Below are 22,024 nucleotides of genomic sequence, written 5' to 3' on the forward strand. Positions count from 1 at the left end.
AATATTTTTTTCTGCTGATAGAAAACCCAGTCTTTGGTTACACCATGACATTTTCATATCCCAACTCTTCTGTAGCATCCGCACAACTTGACAAAAGACCTGTAAAACATGGTTGTGAATTCTGGATTGTATTGTAACATATCATCAACTACTTAAGTGTATATTTTCTTATAAACATTAATTCTCAAGCTATTCCCAATTCCCGTTACATATTTATAGGTCTAAATAAGGGATAGCTAGAATTAATATGAAGTAATATGACACTGTTGAATATCTGGAAGTCCTACTCGTCTTTTTGTTTTATAAGTTTACAACAGATTTTCTAATTACTAATAAAAGTTTTGTGCAAAGCAGCAATTATTCATCCAAACTCAAAAAATATCAAGGTTAAAATATTAAGTGTGTCCATACTTTTGGATTGCAGTTTTATTAAGTGCAATTTCCAAAATTAATCTAAAGTGTAGGTGGCTGGCCTTTCACTTAGAGATAAGGTGAGTTCAGCCACCCGGGAGGAGCTACTCATCCGCCACATGAAGTGGTTCGGCATCTAATATGCCAGCATGTTTTCTGTACATAGTAAATTGTTAGCAAATGCATAATCATAATAAAGTAATATAGTGAACTTTAATTATTACTGCTACTATTATTAATGAAAGCTTTTATTTTGATTGTAGACATCAATATTATAAAAAGCTACACTTAAATGCTATGCTCAGGAATATCAACCTGTTTTCTGCATTGTTGTGGTGTAACCCCTCCCACCATGTCGCTAGCCTCCACCATTTTAACGAGAAGGCACAGATCAAGTCTGACAGAAGCAACACTCACACATGGGATAATCATTTATCTCGTTTGGTCATCTTATTAACACACATTGGGTTTGTTTGACAACCACAAACATCACATTCATTTTATTCTGTTACATTAGAAATATAAAATCTTAATGTGTATGTGTGGATAATCTCATAATGTTAAATATTTAGTCACAATTCTTCAGTGCAATGGATAAATTATTTAAGGCTGTTGCTGTTATATTAGCCTTTCAAAAACCAGCTAATAATGTGTTGGAAAACCACCTTTGGTACACAAAAGTATACAGGATCTTAAAAACATTGTCCGCAAGAATAAAAGCTGCAGTCTGACATGTGCTATAAATACTTAAGCAGTTGGCAGTGCCTCACCTGCTCTCTAGTGTCACCGTGAGGCTGACGAGCTAAAATGTAACGCTGCTCCTATTTCCTTTCAACACTCTAGATCAGGGGTGGGCAACTCCAGGCCTCGAGTCCAACACAGCTCCTTGATCCAACACAGCTGATTTAAGTGGCTAAATTAGCTCCTCAACATGTCCTGAAGTTCTCCAGAGGCCTGGTAACGAACGAATCGTTTTAATTCAGGTGTGTTGACCCAAGGTGAGATTCAAAACCTGCAGGACACCGGCCCTCGAGGCCTGGAATTGCCCACACCTGCTCTAGATAATGCAAAGACACAGGAACCTACAGACTGCATTTTGGTTTAATCCTTTATTATGTGTTAAGAAAATCCACAATGAAACAAAAATAATTTACTCAGGGTGAACATGAAATAAGAACACAGCTACGCAGGATACATAGGGTTCAGGAACATAGAGAAGAGGGAGGGCAAAGGAGCATCATCTACTTGGGAATGAACAGACGAGGAAAACTTGGGTTTTCTGTGCTGGATATGCTGTTCAGAACACAGCGCAGTTGAAAGTTTGCTTGTAAGAAGTCTCTCCGAACACATAAACCCTCTCTGAATGCGTTTACTCGTCACGTTTTGTTTCAAACACAGCCTATCAAAATGGAAGAGTTAAATACAGAACTCCCAAGCAAGTGTTTTTTGTGATTTCTTGCACACATTCACTGACAGTTTCACACACACACACACACACACACAGTCATAGCATTCTTTCAATCACTTTAACCTCACTCGTAAGTTTATTTTTTTTACCCATAATAATCCAACTAAAAAAGATGGAGTGTGATGTTTGCATGCTGTATTTTTAGAGACATTCCATAAGTTTGTTTTTTCTGTCCCATGTGTTCCTCACTCAAAAGCGATCCACATGCAAAAGTAACTAAAGGACATTTCTCCATATTCTCTTCAATGTTTCCATGCGCCAAGGTATTGCATAGGACTTGGGGCTCGTGGGACTCCCTTCCACATTGCTTATGCAATTTACAATGGCTTAGTTCTTTTTTCCCCCTTCCTAAAACTACAGCTCTAAATTAATGACAGTCACCTCTGCTGTTTGGAAAGAACTCCTGTCAATAATTTGTTCAACATTTGAAGAAAATGTTTTACATTGATGCATCAATGCACTGCCACAGGTCTGAGTGTAGACTATGCAGTATGCTTATATTAAAAAATTCCTGAGTGTCTCAAAGAAAGGTGACAAGACCCTGAAGTTAAGTACCTTCCATTCAGCTACTTGGGGGGCCCTTTTTTAAAATCAAGCGGCATTGGACTAAAACTTTGGACCTTCAAATCTTAATTTTCTACAGAGCCATGTCAAAGCCATGCCCAAAATAAAAACACCTTTACCTGCGACAGTGCATTACTGTGTACACTGCTGACATGTACCCATGATAGAGGGATGATTTTGGTAATCTGTGCTTCAGTTTGGGGTATGATATGACAACAACAAAAAAAAAAAAATTAAATATGAAAATAAAAAGAATATATACACACTGCTACTATCCTCAAATGAGAAGACAATAAAAGATCAGACAGAAAAACACCTTTTAGGAAACATGCTTATCTGCAAATATTTTGGGGTTTCAAAAGCAAAGGTCACACAGGGAGGCACATGTGCCACGACAAATTGGTAGCCAATTGGATCAGGGTTTTAGTTCAAGCTAGGCCAAATTAATGAAGGTGAAGCTCACCATACACATATTTAAAAAAAAAAAAAAAAAATCAACAACCACTCATTCTGAACCAGTAGTTTCACAAGTTCTATGTCAACACACACACACACACACACACACACACTGACATTACTTAATATTTCATTTCAACATGATATAGTGAACACCAAAAGATAAAAATAAAATAAAAACAAAACCCATATGGAGAACAAAAAGCATTTGTACCTTAGTGTAGTTACGCCTTTTTTTAGATTGAACATTTGCCCCACCACTTACACTGCTATCAATCTGTTTAGCTGCAGCAGGGAGAACCAGTTTTGGCCTTTCTGAGGATGGATAGAAAATGAAGACATGCTACCTGCAAGTATTTCTCCTTCTGCTGTTACAGGAGAGTAAGACAACAGATAGGTTTCATTAAAATAAAAATCCAGCCAAATTAACTAGGAAGGGCAAGTTTTCTATTAATTTTCTTATAGGTTATCTGAGGGACAACAAATAAAATTTTTGTCATCTTTAAATCAAGAGTCATATAATAAAACTGCAACTTCAAAATATTTTGAACGTATTTATAGCACCAATAGTGTGTACCATTAAAATTACAAAAGAAACAGAGACCCCCCCCCCCCAAAAAAAAACAAAAAAAAACCCACACACGCTCTCTCACACAACCTCCCACCCCAAATAAACAAATAAACAAACACAAAAAAAAAAAACAAACCAACAACAACAACAACAACATCTCATTCAATTGCAATGCAGGTCTCTGGAGAGAAAAACAAAACATTAAAAGAAAACAAAGACTGTAGTCATGTCTTATCATGATGGGTTATTACCCCAAATCAAACGTTGCCCCCCAGTGTCTTTTACAGCATTGCATTTTCAAGTAGATTATTAGTATTTTTTGCCAAACAAAAAACTCATTTGATTTCCTTATTTTTATTCATTTGTTTAATATTTTTGCGACTCACAAACCACACTATATCTACTGCTGGATTCTAAAAAGACTATCACCATTCCAAAAAAAAAAAAAAAAAAAAAAAATCAAAAAAAAAAATCTCTCACATGGGGAACAGAGATTCAGAATGAAGCTGCACACATTCTCTACTTCACATTCAGAAAGTCATCCAAACAAACTAAACTTTTAAACTGAACTCTTAAAAGTCTTATGGTGTCATTCAAAGAAAAAAAAAAAAAAATGTTGTATCGTCTTTCTGAACACAATCTTGTAAGTAGAGGATGCGATAGCAGTCGTTTTCACACAACTACAAAGGAGGAGTGAGGCTGGACAAACATACCGAACAACCATTCAAAGACCACCAACTACCAGAGACCTAATTCAAAAAGCAAAAATGGTGGTAACAAAATGGACAACAATAGAACAAAAGATTGTCCCTCCTGATAACTGTGAGACTTGAAAAGGGACCAGTGTACAAAAGAATCAACCCAAACAAATTCAAAAAAAAAAAAAAATGCCTAAATGCTTAAAAATGCACATCCGCACATGGCATCACTCAAACACAGAACATATTTTTTTTAATTTTCCTATTTTTGTTGATCCGATTGTTGATTACACAAGGTTTTTTTTCTCCTTTTTTTTTTTCTCCTTTTTTAAAGTTAGAAAATGAAAACCAACAGGGTTTATGCATTGTGGGATTTGGAGGGGCGTCTCAGAAAAAAAATGAGCCTAAATTAGGTTTTCCAGCTCTGAGATGACCCTGAATCATTGCTGGTAGAGAGGTCCAGTCACAAAAGGAGAGGAAGAAAGGTTTCCTCTCTGCAACAGGTAGAATATTCAAATGTTGCTGCTCCCTGGAGAAGGACAGAAAGAAAAATGGTCAGATTCTTAACTAGAACTAGACTAGACTAATGCTACAAGCAGAATGTCTCTAGATACCAGAGTAGCAAAATTGTAAAAGAAACAACTACAGTTTCGGTAAAGCAGACAATTATATGCTGAGAGAAAAACTTAATTCCAATAATCTCCCAAAAATAAAATCCCCTGTACAAGATCTTCAAAAAACTTGTCTCAAAGTCAAGTTCATTGAGATTCAAACTTGTCCACGTGGCCTCATTCTCAATTATACACAAACTTAGCAGCCCACGCAACCCACCCAACCAACGGGGTGATGACTATACCCCATCAGACTTTTACAGCTGAGAGGTAAAAAGTTGTTTCATGTGTTCTACACAATAATGGCATGAATAAGATAAGGATCTAATGTTTTCCAAGTTTTACCTGTGCACTGAGATCCAGGGAAGAGGGGGGAACAAGTTGTGTTCTGCCACCAGCACTCATCTTGCTGGTTCCCAGTTCCTTCCTGTTCACCTGTATTTAACAGAGAGAACTAAATAAAACAAATACACAGTTAGTTGTTTGTTTGTTTTTAAATCCGTATTCATCCAACAGATTGATTTCACAGCAAATGACAAAACACCGTGTAGAAATTGACAATCAGAAATCATTTGAATAAAGACTTACCTCTGCCACATCTCCAATAAAGTCGTAAGCAATCCCATACTTGGGAATGTGACCAGTTGGTGAACACGAGCAGAACCGCTTTTCTCCTGAAGATTCGTCTTTTTGAATCTTGGTGACTGAAGTGTCCGTCTGTCCACCTGCACTGGTAACAGCTGCTGCTGTTTTGCAGTCTAAGCAAATCTCTTGCTCAGCGATTGGCAGGAGGGTACTGGAGCCCTCCTGTGAATCCAGAGAGGTCTGAGCACTCTTCTCCATGCCAGACTTCTTTAATCTGGGTAAGAATTTACCAGATTCCAGTTCTGACTTTCCATAATAAGGGCCCTCGCACTCTGCGTCCTCCTCCAAAGGTTTCAGGTCTGCCTGAGGATCATCGAAGACGTCAACTGGTGCTAGGATGGGAAAACTTGTCTCCTCTTTGTCAGACTCAGCCTCAGAATCACTCGCTCCACCAGGGGACAACTCAGAGGCAGATATTGGTCGGAAATGGGTCCTGGGGGAAATACGAATGGCCCTGTACTGTGTCCGATTGATGCCATATATTCGAGGGTGAAAAGCTTCATTCTCAGAGTCTGAGCAAAGAATAGATTTTGGCTTGAACCCTGGACTGAATGACGCCATATCCTCAGGCTCAAAGGAACACTCAACATGAAGGACTTGAGAGAAGGGACTGTTCAGGTTGAAGGATGCAAATGGGTATTCTAAACCTTGATCCTCACTATGCAGGCCTCCATAAGATCCAAGCAAATCTTCATGGAAGATGAAAGAAAATCCCTTATTCAATCCATCGCCACCTCCTCTAATGGCCTGGTCACTCTGCCCAAAGGACACCAGTGGCCTCCACAGGGGCCTGTGCCCAGGTGCAAAGCAGCTGCTTGTGTTCATGAACACATCAGTGCCAGTGATGGTGAGCATATCTGAGCCTGAAGCAGATGCAGCTACAGCAGCGCACTGCAGCAAGTTATCTTGGGCATTACTTGGTGGCACAACAGCCCAATTCTTATCACCGCTTAGTGTCTTCAACTCTCCATATACCCCTCCTAGGATGAACGACGTGCTTTCCTTGTCAGAGTTCAAGTCCCAGGGCTTGGACGGAGTCATGTAATCCCCAGCACCATCTAACTTGGAGAGTTTGTTTTTGGCCAAGTCCTGCTCTTCTTTCTTGCCTTCCCACAGGTGGTATTCTGACCGCTGCACTGCTTTTTTCTGAGGTCCCTGAATTGGAGCTCCTTTTGCATGCACCTCCAGACAGCTGCAGCAGTAACCACCTGACTCCTCTGAGAAGAGGCCCTCACTGGATTTTTCTGCTCTTTGACGTGACGTTACAGATTTGCTGTTTCCAATTGCAGTCCAAATGTCTTTTATTATCCCTGAGGTGTAGTTATCACTCTGTTGGTTTGTGTTGTCCGAAAACATGCCGGTGCTATACTGTTTACTCTCGTCCTCTTCCAAAGCTATACCACAAATGGACTCCAATTTAGATTTTTTGGTGAAGGTCTGATTGGATGCTGTGCTAACACTGACCTCCTCACACTTACGGCCAGAGTCTTCTTGCAAAAAATCCAAGATTTCATCCTCGAGATATGTACTAGTCAGAGGAGGTATTATACAGTTAATCTCTTCACTGCCAATTTGAGCAACATCTTCTGCTGGAACGTTTCCTTGCTCATTATCAGAACGAGTCTCCTCCGAATGAGACCACGGACTGCACGTTCGCGTTGATAGGTTGGAACAGTGTTCAGTTTCGTCAAAGGCACTATTTTTGGTCCATATTAGCAAACGAGACTGTTTATTTGAATGTAGGTCGAGACAGCTACTAGAATCGGTGTTGTTTTCGTGACCAACGGTGAGTGAGTCGCATGGAAAAGGAAAAGTAGGACTGTCGTACTGCAGCTCGAAAAGAGAGAAGCAGGATTGTTCACTGGTGGCTTCAGGAACGGGGCACTCCTCCAGATGTCCTGACAGTTTGCTCAGTGTGAATGAAACACTATCGAGGAGAGGAGAGAGACGGATGGGAGAGTCTCCTATGAAGCTTTCTCCATCTATATCCTCTGAAGTAGATGGTGAATAACATCCCCAAACTTGCGCCATGTTTTCAAGATCCTCCATTAAATATCCAACAGATCCTGAAGCTTCCTGCATTGCACTTTTCCCTTGCTGCTCAAGGCCATCTAACACTAAACAACATTCTGCCTCAACGTCTCTTTGCTCTTTGCTTTTCTGTCGAATCATGCTTAAGATCCGACTCTCTTGTATTGAATCTGAGGCACTAGTATCCAATATGGATTGATAAATATCTACTTCATAGAAGTGAGTGAATTCAGACAGATGCTTGTCATCTAAATCTCTACTATCCTCTGGCTGAGGGCAGCTTGAGGTCCCAGTGAGTTCAGCAGCTTCATCGTCTGCTTCGCCAGGCCCTTCTACAAAGTGCCCATCCACAAATGAGCCTGCTGCTAGGTATGCTCTCTGGTACTCATTGGCGATGTAGATTCCCTGGATTCTCTCCGGCAGCCTCTCCATGTTGGTTGACAAGGAAAAGCCACCGGGAGAATCTACCTTGCTTCGATATTTTGTTTCCAGCTTGCTTTCTCTGCTGCTGAAAGGTATGAAATACTCTGTTATGGGCTCAGTGTACCAAAGTGGCTCCTCCATGTATTCTTTTCTGTTCCTGGCCTCAATTCCGGACTCTTTTGCTTCCACCCAGCCTGGATCTTTACGAATCTCTTTCAGCGGTCTCTTCCCCTTTTTGTAAGGCTGTGGTTGCTTGGCAGTGCCACCGGTGGTGCCACTACTGCTCCCTCCAGTGTTTCTTCGCTCTTCTTTATCAAGAACCTTCACCTGCAGCTTCACTTGCCCACTGTTGCGTGTTCTCCTGTTCTTTGCAGCCTCCCTGGACTTGTGCCTTATTCTAACTGCCTTGCTTCTTGATGACTTTGAGTCACCCTGGTTCCCACTTGAGCTTGAGCCTGCCTCACTAGAGCCAGAAGACCAAGATCTTGGTCGGTATTTGCCCTCAGATCTGTGTCTCATCTGTCTCTTAGAGTGGACAGTAGGTTTCTCCTCTGCTGTTGCACCACTGTGATATCTGTTTTCTTTCTCCTTCTTGCCTCGTCGTTGCTGGCCTCTCTCGCTGGTTACAGTAGTGATGGTACCACACGCCTCTAGGTTTCGCTCCTTTGCAGCCTCGCCTTCACTGTTGCAATCTTTGGGGGAAGAGGTGTCTGTGCTAGTTTGTGGGGCTGCAGAGGATGAGGAGCTTGAATACGTACAGGCCTTAGCCTTGTTCCACACTGTCATAATCTCCTGGAGACAAACAGATTTCTCTGACAAAGGAGGAAAGGCTTCATAATACCTGCAGATATAAGAGATGAGGAAATGGGAGTTACATGCAATTTAATTCAAATACAACTGCAAAAGGTCACCTTTATTTTTTAGTAAAACACACACTTTGGATGAAAACGCCCACATTATATAGCTTACATTTCCACCTGGTCCTTTGAAGAGGGGGACTCAACACGTTCTGGAGACTGAGAGCCATCAGATTTCCTTCTAATCTGTTTTTCCTCTGCACAAAACATTAAACACCAAAACATCACATTAGAACAATCACTTAATGTTTTTAAATGAAATGATTATAGATTTGATAACACAGGATATCAAACCTTTCTGTTTGTTTTGGATCTCCTTCAGTTTAGAGCAAAGCTCTTCAACAAGGCTTTCAATTCCAGAGTTCTGCACAGATGAAAAAGACAAAAAGATTAGAGATGCATATTTTTATACTGTACTTAATAATTCCCACAACGACCCAATTTTGGACAGCAAATCTCAACAATGAAATTTATCAAGATATTGCAGTTTTCTTGCTTGTTTAGTAACAATATAAACTGTTTTATAAAAAAAATATTTGTCATACATGGTTCAAAACAAGAAGATTTTAATATTAAATAAAGTAACCAGAATTAATCCAAAAATTATAGCTTTTTAATTATTTCATTCAGATGGAAGAAAAAAATGCCATCCAACCCTGCCGGTCCTTCTTTTAAAATAGTAATTGCTCCCGTTTGTTAAACTATGAATCAACTGTGATTAACCACAATATTTTAGAAAGCCAAGTTCCGTAGCCAAATGAATCCTAATTAGTGCTGTTCCTGTTAAATTGAGAAATCACTTAAATAGAACCCATCTGACAAGGCAAAGTAGACCAAAACATCTCAACACACTCTACATCATGTCACAAGGCTTTGGGACTCCAGCAAACCACGGTGAGAGACATTATCCACAAACAGAGTAAACACAGCTGTCTGGATGCATGCTGTCCAGGATACTACAGCTATGAATGGGAAATATATATATATATATATATATATATATATATATATATATATATATATATATATATATATATAAATTGCTCCTGCTGAAGACTGAAGACGGACACACAAAGTCATTTCACTGCGTGATATAAAAACATGTTGTACAACCAGGCTACGAAAGAGGATGCTAGCAGCTGGAAATGCATGACCCAAATATAAACAAATGATTTGACCAAGTGTGGTTGAAGCACCCGCTAGTTCAAATTTGTAGGACAGGAAGAGCAAATGCTGAATGGAAATTACTAATGCAGCTGCATGGTAGCAACATAGGGGTGGTTGAAACGTCTGACAAGGTTGATTTCCTTTCGTTATTGCTAAACAAAAATGTTAAGCAGTTATTTTAATACTTCTACTTAAAACTTACAGAAAAAAATAAAAATACTGGCAACTGCCAGTGCTACCCCTCAGCCTGCTAGCACACACATCTAGGTTTGCTGTTATTGAGTTCACAAGATTTTCAGAAAACATGACCTTGACCTCAAAGTCAGAGGTCACTGAGATTCAAAATCCCAGATTTTTAGTAGATTGAAAATCCAACATCCCCAACATTCTCAAGTTATCGCATTCACAAAGTTTTTAGAAAACTTGACTTATTACCTTAACCTTGAGGTCAATGTCACTGGGATTTGAATTGATCCTAAAAAAAAAAAATTTGACACCTACGGTATCAATTTCAAAATCCTATGTGTCTCATTCAAGTTATCACATTCATTTGGTTTTCAGAAAACTTGACCGAGGTTGAGGTCACTGAAAATCTCAGATTTTTTGGGTGTCCACACCAATCTCCCATCTACCCACCAGGTTGGTTGACAAGGATATCCCATTAGCCTTTAAGGCCAAGAGGTAAAAATGAGAAAATGATAATAAGTTACTAGAAAAAAAAGGATGGGAAATGCTCTTCATTTACTTATAAATCCTGCTGCCTGCAAGCATCAATAAAATGTTGATCAGTAATTTTTCCCACGCATTTCAAAATATTTTTGGAACATTTGACACATTTTCTTGGAATATTATGATGTAATTTTGAGGCTCTAGAGTCCTCTCTTACATGGAACAAGGCATAACCTTCCCAAAAGTGGCTAGCCTAGAAAAATTACACTAAGACCCACTGCAGGCCTTACTTGCCTGAGTCATGGTCGGCATTCACGACAATAAAAACTAGACAGTGGGAAAAAAAATGGCACCCATTGAAAAGTTCCTTGGTGAAAACCATTGCCATCTAATTTGCCTGAATTAAAGCAAAGAGTGGGCCAAAAGCTGTCCACAGCAATGACTGCAGTTCTTGCTGTCAAGGGTACCAGAGGCAACATTTTTAATGCAACATGCAAGTGTGACAAAAAATGGGAGAAAACAAACAAACAAAAAAAAGCACAATCCTGCCTTAGATAAGACTGCAGTGTTCCTAACACTACTACTCTTACCCAAATGAAAGAATGAAAAACACAAGATGGACATAACTTGAGCCAACTGAATTACAAAAGCTCAGGCATGCTCAGAAACAATTGTTCTATATTTAGCTTTGGTACAGAAATGCTTTCAAAATGATAGAAAAAAAACCCAAAAAAAACCCCTCCACTAACGATAAATAATTGACTTACGCGTTTTTAACAATGTGCAGTTGCTACATATACTGTTACAATACACTGCTTCCTTCAACAGTTGAACAGAATGTGAAAAACAGTAACTGTAACAAAAACAACAACTTGTTTAAAATGCCAGCTTAAACCAAGGAGTCAGAGCAATGAGCGTGAAACAAATAAAAACAACCATTTCTCAACAGTTTCACATATTTGTTGTTCATTCTCCCAGACAACAAAATTTCTTCCCATACCACTTCATTAAAAGGAAACCAAAGTTTTCTCCTCCCTGTGTTTCCTCTTGCATCATTGTGCTAATGCTGGTCAGCTGACAACCCACAGACTCTGCTGCAATTCCGTGCACTGTGTACTAGTTAAAAAATAGAGTGCAGAGTCCAGTCCCCAGGGAGGAGCTCCACACTCCTCCCTCTTGCCTTGCAGATCCTTCCCCCTTTCTCCTTCCAGCTATTTACACTGTGTCATTCTCAGCTGAAGCACACACCCCTTACTACAGCTGACCATACATGAAAATGCCAGCAATTTTTTTTCTGCTTTTTTTCCCCTTCATAAAAATAGAAATGCAATCTAATTTATACTTGTGTAATACCTTAACCCCTTACACAAATTATGTTGATTTTGAAGGTCATTTAGAAGTCAGAATAGCACTATTTTATGTTCAATAAAAACTTAACTCCTGACAGTAATATACCCCTTCTAGTGCAGACTAATAGAAGGTGTGACCATCCAGCAAAAAAGGTGACTATGCATTTTCAATACAGATCTCCATTTTACACTGCTTTGGCTTCACATACTGACATAGCTTTATTCACAGTCTATCCACTGCGATTCAATCAATCAGGAGCTGCATGACTGCACCTTAACAAATGACAAGAATACTACAGTAACAGATTCCTTACATAATTAGCACCACCATGTCTCTTGTATTCAGACTGCTTTTCATTCACAAGTTTCCCAAAAAAATGGAGTCAGTGACAGTCACCGACAGGTTTATCAGGTTCCAAAGCAACAGTGATTTGAGTTCATCACTTTAAACCACAGAAAATAAAATCATTAAAAATAAAGCCTAAGTTGTGTCATAATGAACAGCTGAACAACCGCAGAATTACAAGAGCCAAGTAGAAGAAAGCTTACTTCATCAGATGCAGAGCGGAGACATTGCACAGCGGCTTGCTTCTTCATTTCCTCAAGACTCAGATCGGTCCCTCCCTTCTTCTTGCTCTTGCCCCATTTCTTCCCCGTTCCCTTCTCCCATCCCAAGAAGATGTCATTTTCCTTTCGCACACAAACCAAGAAAAGTCAATCACAAAGCATTTTAAAATGTAAAGGCAAAGAGCAAAACTCAAAAGATTCCTCTTTTGAATCAGTGGTACAATTGCCAGTTGAAAGAAAATCCACACTGTGAACCTCTCCTGGCAAACTGACTTATTCCCCTGATGAGACATTTTTATTCCTACACCAGCAATGAAAATAATTGCTTTAGGGTAAAAGAAAATTTATTTAGATTTCTGAATTCTCACCTGGTCTTGTAGGTCATAATCATAACTGTCATGCAGGAGAAGACTGAGAACATAGCGGGTGTAAATCATGGCATCAATCCCGCACTTCTCAAGCTCCTGGCCTAGCCAGCTTTGCACTGGACCCAGCGAATGAAGCAGAGACATCTTTGAGGCAGGCAGGGGGCCCACAAGAGGGTAGGGGCAAGAGAGGTTCTCAGGAGGAGCAGGACCGTCTGAATCGGTGCTCACTGGACGCATGGGACCTCAGGTATTGGCCATTCTTGGGTAGAGCAACATTATGACAGGTATTTATTGTTGGGTGGTTGGTGGAGAAAGGTGCAGAGGCGATTAACCTATCTGAAAGAGGAGGCTGTCACTCCAGCAGTACAAACTACATGGGGAGACATGTAGAATGTTTTTTTGTTTTTGTTTTTTTTTTATTGCTTTGAGCAAAAAGGGGGGATGTTACTCATCAGGCATGGCTTAATGCTGCTGATAGATTTCAGCTTCTGAGCAAAACACAAGACGTGTTTGCATTTTAGTCAGAGGGGTCCATTTTGTGGCTACGTCTTACTTCACCGGCACAACCTGAAACAGAGTAAACAAGTTTCTCACATATATTTTCAATGTAGAATGCAAGAGAGCATAGCAAAGCAGCGTGAATCAGGACCTTTTTTTAAATAAAATTAAAAAAAAATACATGAAGACACAAGTTTGCTCCTTTCAGCTGAATATAAGATGCATTTTATGGAGGAAACAAAGGAGCATTTAATGTTATAATAGGTTCAATTGTAGCATGTGTGTCAGATAATCAAATCTTTAATTTTTTTTTTGTTTCTATAAAATCTTAACAAGTATGCCCAATCTCTTTCAGCAGAATAAAAAGGTTTGTTTTAAGCAATGTTGCATTTCCTCAAAATATAGCCGACTGTGACCCTTCACATAATTCTCAAATGCTCATGCTATTCAGGTCTGCATGCCATTTAAGTGACAGACAAAGTGAAACATGTTTGTAGTGCAGGGCATGAAGAAATCCTTCCTGTTTGACTACTTTTGTGTATCACGATCACAAAACATCCGCATTGTTTCATGACTAATATCGCCAATAAGTTCTGTATTAGCGACAAATCCAACAGCTGAGTGTAACTGCGGGCAGTGAGCAGGGGAAGGCTCGTATAGCAGCGGTGGATTAGGACACCGACGTGAAGAGCAAATGGAGGCTGCGGCGATTTGATTGGCTCCAGTGCTCGTCATTCAGCGGTGGTATATTATAAGTTACGACATAAAAAGGTCGAGATATGAAGCCTTAGAGCTTGTCATCACGTGATTCCAGCGGCCGACACCTTTATGTATAAGAATGTTTATAGAAGTGCAGATGGACAGCAGCTGAAAGGTTAGCTAGCTCGAAAACTACTAAATATGGCTGACCAGTATCTCCAACCCAGCTGTTTCTTAAATGCACACCATCTCCGGCCGGCAGTTAGCTTTTCACTGCACGACACCAGACCAACTTTATCCAACAGTACTCAAATTATCCCACATGAGAAACAAATGCGTGCCGCTTTAGCGGGTTTATTGTGACTTAGCGCAAATATTAACTGACTTAACGTCACGCCGTTGAGCTACCGAGTGCGGCAAAGCAACTACAGGGAAATCTAGAAGAATATTTAGTATTAGTCAGAAATGTCATCACCATGCCAATATACCATTTAGTCTGGCATTAGCCAACAGCTGTGGCGTCAGCTAACGTTGCGCAGACTTATGCTATAAGAGTCATTTTGCAGTCAAACAGCAAGGTTAGCTTGACCACCGACCTTTAGCTAATAAGCCGTTAGCCAAGTTAGCTGCCGACAGCTTCTCATTTTTGGTCATAAGACGGATTTTAATATTAATGCGACTACTACCTAGCATACATAATTATAACGAAGTGTTTGTTTGATTTGGTTCGTTTCTTCTTTTTTTTAAATCTGAAGACTAACGCTACTGAAGTGGTGAGCAGGTAAACGGAGCTTGTTTCTATACGGTGACAGAGACCTGACAGTTCTCTATTAAATATATCAACACGCTAACATTTGAGCAACTTTCTGTAACACGGCACATGAAAATAGCAAGCACAGAGTCAAAACAAAACGGAGATGCGTTTTTATTAAAACCGAAACAACCATTACATAAGGTTAGCTACGCTTGTTGTTGTGACCGAGGGGGAGGAGGAGCGCCTGCCCGGTAGCCTACAGAGGACTTTCAGACGTTTCCCTTCAAAATTGTGCGTCATATCGTCGTATATAGGCAAAGCAGTAAGCTGCTTAAGCATGAAATACAGAGTAGGAACTAGGATATTTCAATGCGAAAAGAAAACTTCCATGTGAGTCGCTGGTTTACGTACCTGCCGTTGGCTGAAGTTAAGAGAAGCAGCGAGAGGGGAGCGGCTATTTCTCTCCCGCTGCTGTTCCGAGCTCGAGCTCTGGAATCTGTTCCAGTCGCATAGCTATCATGGACGCCGACAGAAATGGCGCTGTTTTCACGTCTGGTGCGTCTTCAACAGCGTCAAGGAAACTGGCGTCATTCGGGCTCAAACATCAGAGAAGGTCATACTGTGTCGAGACAGAATGCGCAGAGCCAAAATGTCCGCTGAGTAATGGCAGTTTCATTTAGAAACGGATCCCAAATGCACCGCCCTTTGCGTTCGTATCCAAGCAACAACGCAAACCGCTGCTGATCCTGCTCGTATGGGTTGAACCCTCCGCTGGGGTATTGCATCAGAAGGCCATCTAGTACTGTCAAAGGCGGGTCTGACGGGGTGTCCCCCACGCCCCCTGAAGGGTAGTTTCAGTTCCGGCGTCCCCCCACTAAAAATTGCTGTTTTAACAAAGGAAACGCCAACATTCACTGCGTGGGAATACAAACTTGAGTTGAAACAAGAAGAGAGAAAATCACTGTGTCCTATAGTAAAACGGATGATACAAGTTAAATGCAAATTTCATTCAATAATGACGCCTTCTTGTCTGAGTTCTAAGAAATTGTAGATATTATTCAACAAATTTCATGTACACATTTTGGTACAATTAAATAACATTGTTCACTGTGACATGCTGTCTCGTTGTCATTTGAATGCCAATAATGAAGTAGTGTACTCTTAATTTGACACTTTTTCATAATATGTTTTTAATAAAGCAGGTTAAGTCTAAACTGATGCAGAACTGATGCAGGTGATGACCACGCTCAGCATATTTATCTGTATGATTCACAAAAACAAGTACATATGTCAGACAGTTTTGACCTTTTGCTCTTATCAATATGAGACAGCTGGAGCTTTATCTCATACTGTCTACCATCACTGGTTTGAGTGCAGCTTTTGAGTGTCACTTTTACCACTATTACTATTTATAGCTCTGCCATTCAACAAGAAAAAGATTTAATATTTAGGATTTTGTAACAAGAACAACCAGCATCTCCAGATTACTGCAAATAGGAAAAATTATGGTTCAGTGGCAGTAGTGTGTGTCCACTGGCAGTTATGGATCGCCCATCTACGTGCAGAGAGCATTTGTTGAGAAATGGCGGCAGTGTCAAAAATATGTGATGCAGCCAGTCCCACATATTTTTCTATGTGTTGTTATTAATCCATCAGCCAACTGTGGAGAAATTATAACATATGAAGTAATAAAGTAAAACTGAGTGTTAAAAACAGCTACTGTCTGTAGTTTTCATGCTGTATTTTTTTCATCTTTGATGGGTTTTTTGTGCTTTTCTCTTCTACTGTATGTGTCAATCAAGTATTCAACCAATGCGCAGTGTTGTCCACATTAAGCAATACAGTTGAGAGCATGCTCATGTTTGTACAAATCCCCTCTCTGTAGGCAAATACAATCACATAATCATAAGACTGTGTATTTTGAGAGGGGGTTGATGGTGCTTGTTCTATGGACTGCCTTCTAATAAGGATCTATAGTGTGGCACTCTTTATCTGACCCCAGGGGTTATGACCTTTGTGCTGAGACGAGCCAAAGCCTATTGACCAGCTGTTTCTACCACCATGTGTGCAGATACACACACACAGCACAGTCTGCTTCAATCAGGTTAGCACTAATGGTGAGGGAGCACCCAAACTGCTAACTGTGACTACATCGTAATAATCACCACCACAATATTCCAAAATTAGCACAATTCAACATCAGACTGTGAACTTGGCAGCTGGCAAGTTAATGTCCCATTTGAACGTGTTGGAGAACTGTGTTGTAATACATAACTTTACCAGGGAAGTCCTGTAAAAATTCAGGTATGCAAAGCTAATGCACAACAGCCACATATGAATTTCTGTTTTGTCTGCAAGAGCATTGGGGCTAAAAAGTCAAATTCATATTGACTTTTTGTCACCTGGAGACTAAAGCCATGATGAAGTATTATAAGTTTTCAGCATCAACATTTTGTGCACACTGCAAATTCAAGATGTTTTTTTTTTTTCATTGTTTACTTTGTTCACTTTTTTTGCCTTTCCTGTTACATGATAACATCTCATGAAAGCCTCAGCCATGAGCACGGCAGCAGTTTAGCTCAAGGCTGTTTGACATCTTCACACGTATCTCATCACCAAATTTGCTCAGCAGCAACTATACACTGCCCAAACGATTTGTGAGGATTAAAATACACAACGTTGGGCTTTGTGGAAAGTACGGTTTTGTAATACCACAAGTTTCCCAATACAAAGCACAGAGTCAGGTTAAAAAAAATCTAGCAGATCCTGATAGCCTAATCAATACAATCACTCAGGCAGTCTAAATTAGATGTATCAGTGTGCAAATTGAAATCAAATGTAATCTACAGAAACAAGAATCAAATGTAATAAAATATATATATATCAATTTTGGCCTAATTTTTGTCTTATTACAAGTTGGTTTCTTTAGTAAATTTAGTAAATCGTCCACTCTTCTCTCACCCCAAATGGTTGCGGCAGATGCCCGCCCCTCCCTGAGCCTGCTTCTTCCTGTTAAACAGGAGTTTTCTTCTTCCCACTGTCGCGAAAGTGCTTGCTCATGATTGTTGGGCTTTTCTCTGTATGTATTATTGAAGGGTCTAATTTACAATATAAAGCGCCTTGAGGCGACTGATGTTATGATTTCACGTTGTATAAATAAAATTGAATTGAATTGAATACGAACTGGATGTGGTACAGGATCCTCCATTCACAGAGCAACAGCTCAATCTGCTCTGCTCTTTGCTCTGACAGCTTTCTCATTTGCCAGTGTTAATTGAAAGTCAATTTGGAACAGATGGCAGAGTTAAAAGATGCCCCATAATCCTCTCAGCAAAAGGCGTTAGGGAAGTGGGGGTAGGGAAGTATGCCTCTGGGTGATAGCACTACAATGTTATGACAGTAAAATGTTTCTCATAATGCTATAGCTTTGCTTTTCAACAGAGCACACAGTAGCATTTCAAAGTGAAATTGGTTCTCATTCACATGGTGGGTCAAACCTTTTATTTGTCACAAGCATGAGAGCAACCAAAGCTGATACTGATTTGAGTTTTAAAATATAATCTCATTAGTTGAAGTTTCCTGCAAATTTCTCTATTTTCATGCTGTAAAAAAATATAAACAATCTCACAACTGAAAACTTCAATGAACATTCAAAGAAACTATATACAATGGGATACATACATTTCACGTTCTTGGAAACAACTAGCTCCCTTCGGTGAAGTGATTTACTACACCTGACTGCCTCATTAAAGGTCAATACTCGCTGTGTATTTTCAATTTAATTTAGCTATATAGTGTCAAATCACAATAACAGTTAGGGGCGCTTTATATTGTAAGGTAAAGACCCTATAATAATAAAGAGACAACAAAGAAAACCACAAAAATCAGATGGGCCCCTTATAAGCAACCACTTTGGCTACAGTGGGAAGAAAAAAATTCTTTTGAACAGGAAGAAACCTCTGGCAGAGCCAGGGTCTTGGAGACCCATCTGCCATGACCGTCTGGGGCTGATGAGAGAGAGACAGGGCAAAGACTAGTCCCCATTATTATTGCTGTCACCTGTAGTAACCTTCGCACCTACAGCATAAAGTGGCAAGTATTTTAAGGAGAATATTCTAGAAGATTGACATATGTCATTGTGGTATTTTTCAGGGCCCAACATTTTATTAATTGTGCAAAACCTAGATATTCAAATAAAATAGTGTAGAGAGTATAGCAGTCTTTATAAAGACTTTTGTGGGTTTTCAAGAAATTACAGCTTTTCTGAGGTTCTGTTTACGCTTTTTAAAGATAAGTCAGTTGACCATCTTTCAGATAAAGTATATAGAATAATTGAAAAATTTGTGCTTACCTCGCGAACCTGCTAACAATGCTAATATTGAGTCATGATATTTTGTAATTTGAGGTAAGCTATGTTGTTAAATTGTATAAGAAAAGGTCCCCCGTTTATGTCATTATTAGGTAGCACTTTATCAGTTGTACAGTAAACCACTCTATACATTTTATAGTACCTAAAGCTATTCAAAATAGCTCATATTAATAAGCTAAAGTAAGTTTTGTTGCTAGCAACACTAACAACACAACAGTAGTAGTAGTTTTCCTTTGTAAATAAATACTAGTAACAGTTAATCCTCAAGTAACAACTAGTTTGGGTTGTGCAGCCCTTTTAGTTTAATGATTTATACTTAATGTCTTAATTTAACTGTGTGATTTAGCCACTTAGCTATTGCTGCTGAGAGTAGCATGTGAAAAAATAAACAAAATTAATTTCAGTCAAATCTGTAAACACAATGAGCATAGGGACTTGACTTCATTAGGTTTGAGAAATTCACACCATGTTCTGAAAAAATGAATGCTGAAACTAAACTAAAATATATTATTAAAAAAACATGGAAAATACAAAACTAATAGTTTAATGATCATATTCCATATACTGTAAACAAAAATAAGCAAAGAATATAAGAAAGAATTTTAACTAGCGCAGTCAGCCCAGCATCAAATGCATCTGGTAGTTAGTAAAAACAAATTTTTATATAAAAACTAGTTCCTGTGCTGCAACCAGATTATCTGTGCTTTATGAGCACTTGTGTAACACACATGGTAAGAGATGGTATAACTGGGTCAAGTAAGTATTAGCTTGGTTACAAATAGCTAGTTCTACTAGCTCCTGAGCCACCAGTACAACTACAAACAGTAATGGAAAATGAAGAAAAAAGAAACACCAGTCATTACCAGTATGCATTTATGTAGAGTAAAATACTTTCTATTTTTATTTTGAGTACTAATGTCACTAATAACTGTATTATTAAAGGACTGTTATCAATTGCACAATGCAGTTAGTCAGTTATTGTTCAGTAAGTATCAGTAAGAGCATATTGATACTGTCTGTATCGAGTGTATTTTTCTTTTATAGGGCTTATTTCAGACAGAGAATTTATTTATGTGTTATCCATATAATCGGATTGAATTTATGAAACATATTCCTCATTATTATAAAAATCTAATCACATGTTAGGATTCAGTGCTGACTGTAGAAACTATAGCTCACATGTGCCACAAACGGCAAGTTAATTCTCACCTCCTGTGAGGGTGACACACTTCTTACAACGCTAATCTATTTACAGAATGTAAATGCTCATGGAGAGACCAATCACAGCTTGATGCATTATTCAAAGAGACCAATCAGCATAATTAGAAGACCAATGTGACTTAAATTCTTTTTTCTCATCTCCAGACATGTTTACCGCTGTCTGTGCTCTTTCTGACCACTAATTGCATAAATGCATTTGTATGTGCTTTGACAACAACTCCTCTAACTGTGACTAGTGTGGTTGAGTGATGTTTTGTTTCCTGTGCTCAAACTTGCACAATGCTCCTGCTAGCACTCAGCCTGCACACTGTATCTCTCCTCAGGCCATTCACAGAGATATTAATAAAAACAAATCCATCATCTTCTCTCGATTTGTCATTGTTTTACCTGCAGTGCTGACTGCAGTCTTTTCAGCTTTCCTATTCTGGAAATAGGAAAGCTTCCTATTTCCAGAATCCAGAATCCTTGCATCCTACTGTAATCATGCCTCAGCTTGCAAATATGTATCAACAGCTCTAGCATTAAAATGCTGATTTTAAATTCATGTAAAATAGATGGGCTTTGTTTTGCCAAATATATGTTGCCATGGGGACCTTTGTTGCTTATGTCTTGTTTGATAAAGAGCTGTGAGATTGAAAAGAAAATGTGATGATAATAATACTGATGCAAATGAAACTCCTGTAGTTCACCTAAACTAGCTGAGTGGAGGCTTAACAACTTTCCTGACTGGTGCAATGCATTAATCCTTATATGTCTACTTATCTCACAAATACCCTTGCAGCTCCCTCACTTAAACCACACAGAGTATTTTCAGCAGTGAGAATGCTTTTGATGCAGACTTCCTCTATTTGGTGCTACATGTGAGACAGGGCAACTGTAGACCACGTCATAACTTTACTCTCCAAATATCATCGTGGGTTAATTTGTAAATATGGATTTCTGTCAGTGAGCCAAGCAGCAGCAGCAAATAGCACTTCAGTAGGTCTCTGACTGTTTGCTGTCTGAGGATACTTTTGTAATGACGACATTCATGTTAAAGGTCAGCCTGGTTTCTGCTGTAGGAAAACTCATCAGTACATAATCTAAAGAGCTGTTTGCAATATTGACAGTTATGACTTGACCAGAGAGCTCACTCAGTGAGTCATTCAATGCAGATCAATGTGTCTGACAGCTCTGGGCCTCTTCCTGTGATCACATGGAGCCCCTTAACTTAAGGTGCTTAAAGAAGTGGTGAAATGTAATTGATTATTACATTTTGATCATCAACAGTAGACTAGTTTGTGTTGTAAAACAGCACAATTTGGCACACAAGCAAATGCTAATTGATAAGCTGATGATTGAATGGTTTCACTCTTGATTGTGGACTTTGTAGATAATGATCTTCGATGATATCTAGGAATTTAAGCTGCAGATGTTAAACACAGCACATGTTTTGCAGGGAGAGTAACTGTGAAAGCAAAGGCACAATTAAAGGCTTTTATGTGTGCTAATGGTTTTGGATGCTTTGAGATATGTGCTGGCTGAGAGTGATGTGACGCTAAGATAACAGTGTGTAAATGTGTCTTGTTGCTGAAGGGTTTTTCTTGGGCCGCTGATGATAAAGGCGAACAAGGTCTTCCTGTCATGTG

At 39.3% G+C, this 22,024-nt stretch overlaps 2 protein-coding genes across 3 annotated transcripts in view; both read right to left on the minus strand.

Moving 5' to 3' along the window:
* The window catches only part of tbc1d14 (TBC1 domain family, member 14), a 42,600-nt gene extending 41,286 nt beyond the window's left edge, over positions 1–1,314 (minus strand). Inside the window, exon 1 of the mRNA XM_026160479.2 lies at positions 1,182–1,314. The gene's annotated coding sequence lies outside the window, so the exon portion shown is untranslated. The remainder of the gene's footprint in view (positions 1–1,181) is intronic.
* A 2,507-nt stretch (positions 1,315–3,821) lies between these two features.
* Positions 3,822–15,600, minus strand: kiaa0232 (KIAA0232 ortholog). 2 transcript variants are annotated; one of them, XM_026160461.2, is made up of 8 exons: positions 15,218–15,600; positions 12,856–13,422; positions 12,470–12,610; positions 9,030–9,099; positions 8,848–8,932; positions 5,368–8,719; positions 5,125–5,233; positions 3,822–4,697 (listed from the first exon to the last, which is right to left on the minus strand). In XM_026160461.2, the coding sequence occupies exons 2-8, from the start codon at positions 13,090–13,092 to the stop codon at positions 4,681–4,683; spliced, it is 4,011 nt and encodes a 1,336-aa protein (XP_026016246.2). In that variant the 5' UTR covers positions 13,093–13,422; positions 15,218–15,600; the 3' UTR covers positions 3,822–4,680. The 2 variants fall into 2 exon arrangements, with proteins under 2 accessions (XP_026016246.2, XP_080154442.1); XM_080298316.1 differs by lacking the exons at positions 12,470–12,610; positions 12,856–13,422; positions 15,218–15,600 and adding an exon at positions 11,572–11,689.
* Positions 15,601–22,024: the final 6,424 nt, after the last annotated feature.

The sequence above is a fragment of the Astatotilapia calliptera genome, chromosome 3, assembly GCF_964374335.1.
Source record: "Astatotilapia calliptera chromosome 3, fAstCal68.1, whole genome shotgun sequence".
NCBI lineage: Eukaryota > Metazoa > Chordata > Actinopteri > Cichliformes > Cichlidae > Astatotilapia > Astatotilapia calliptera.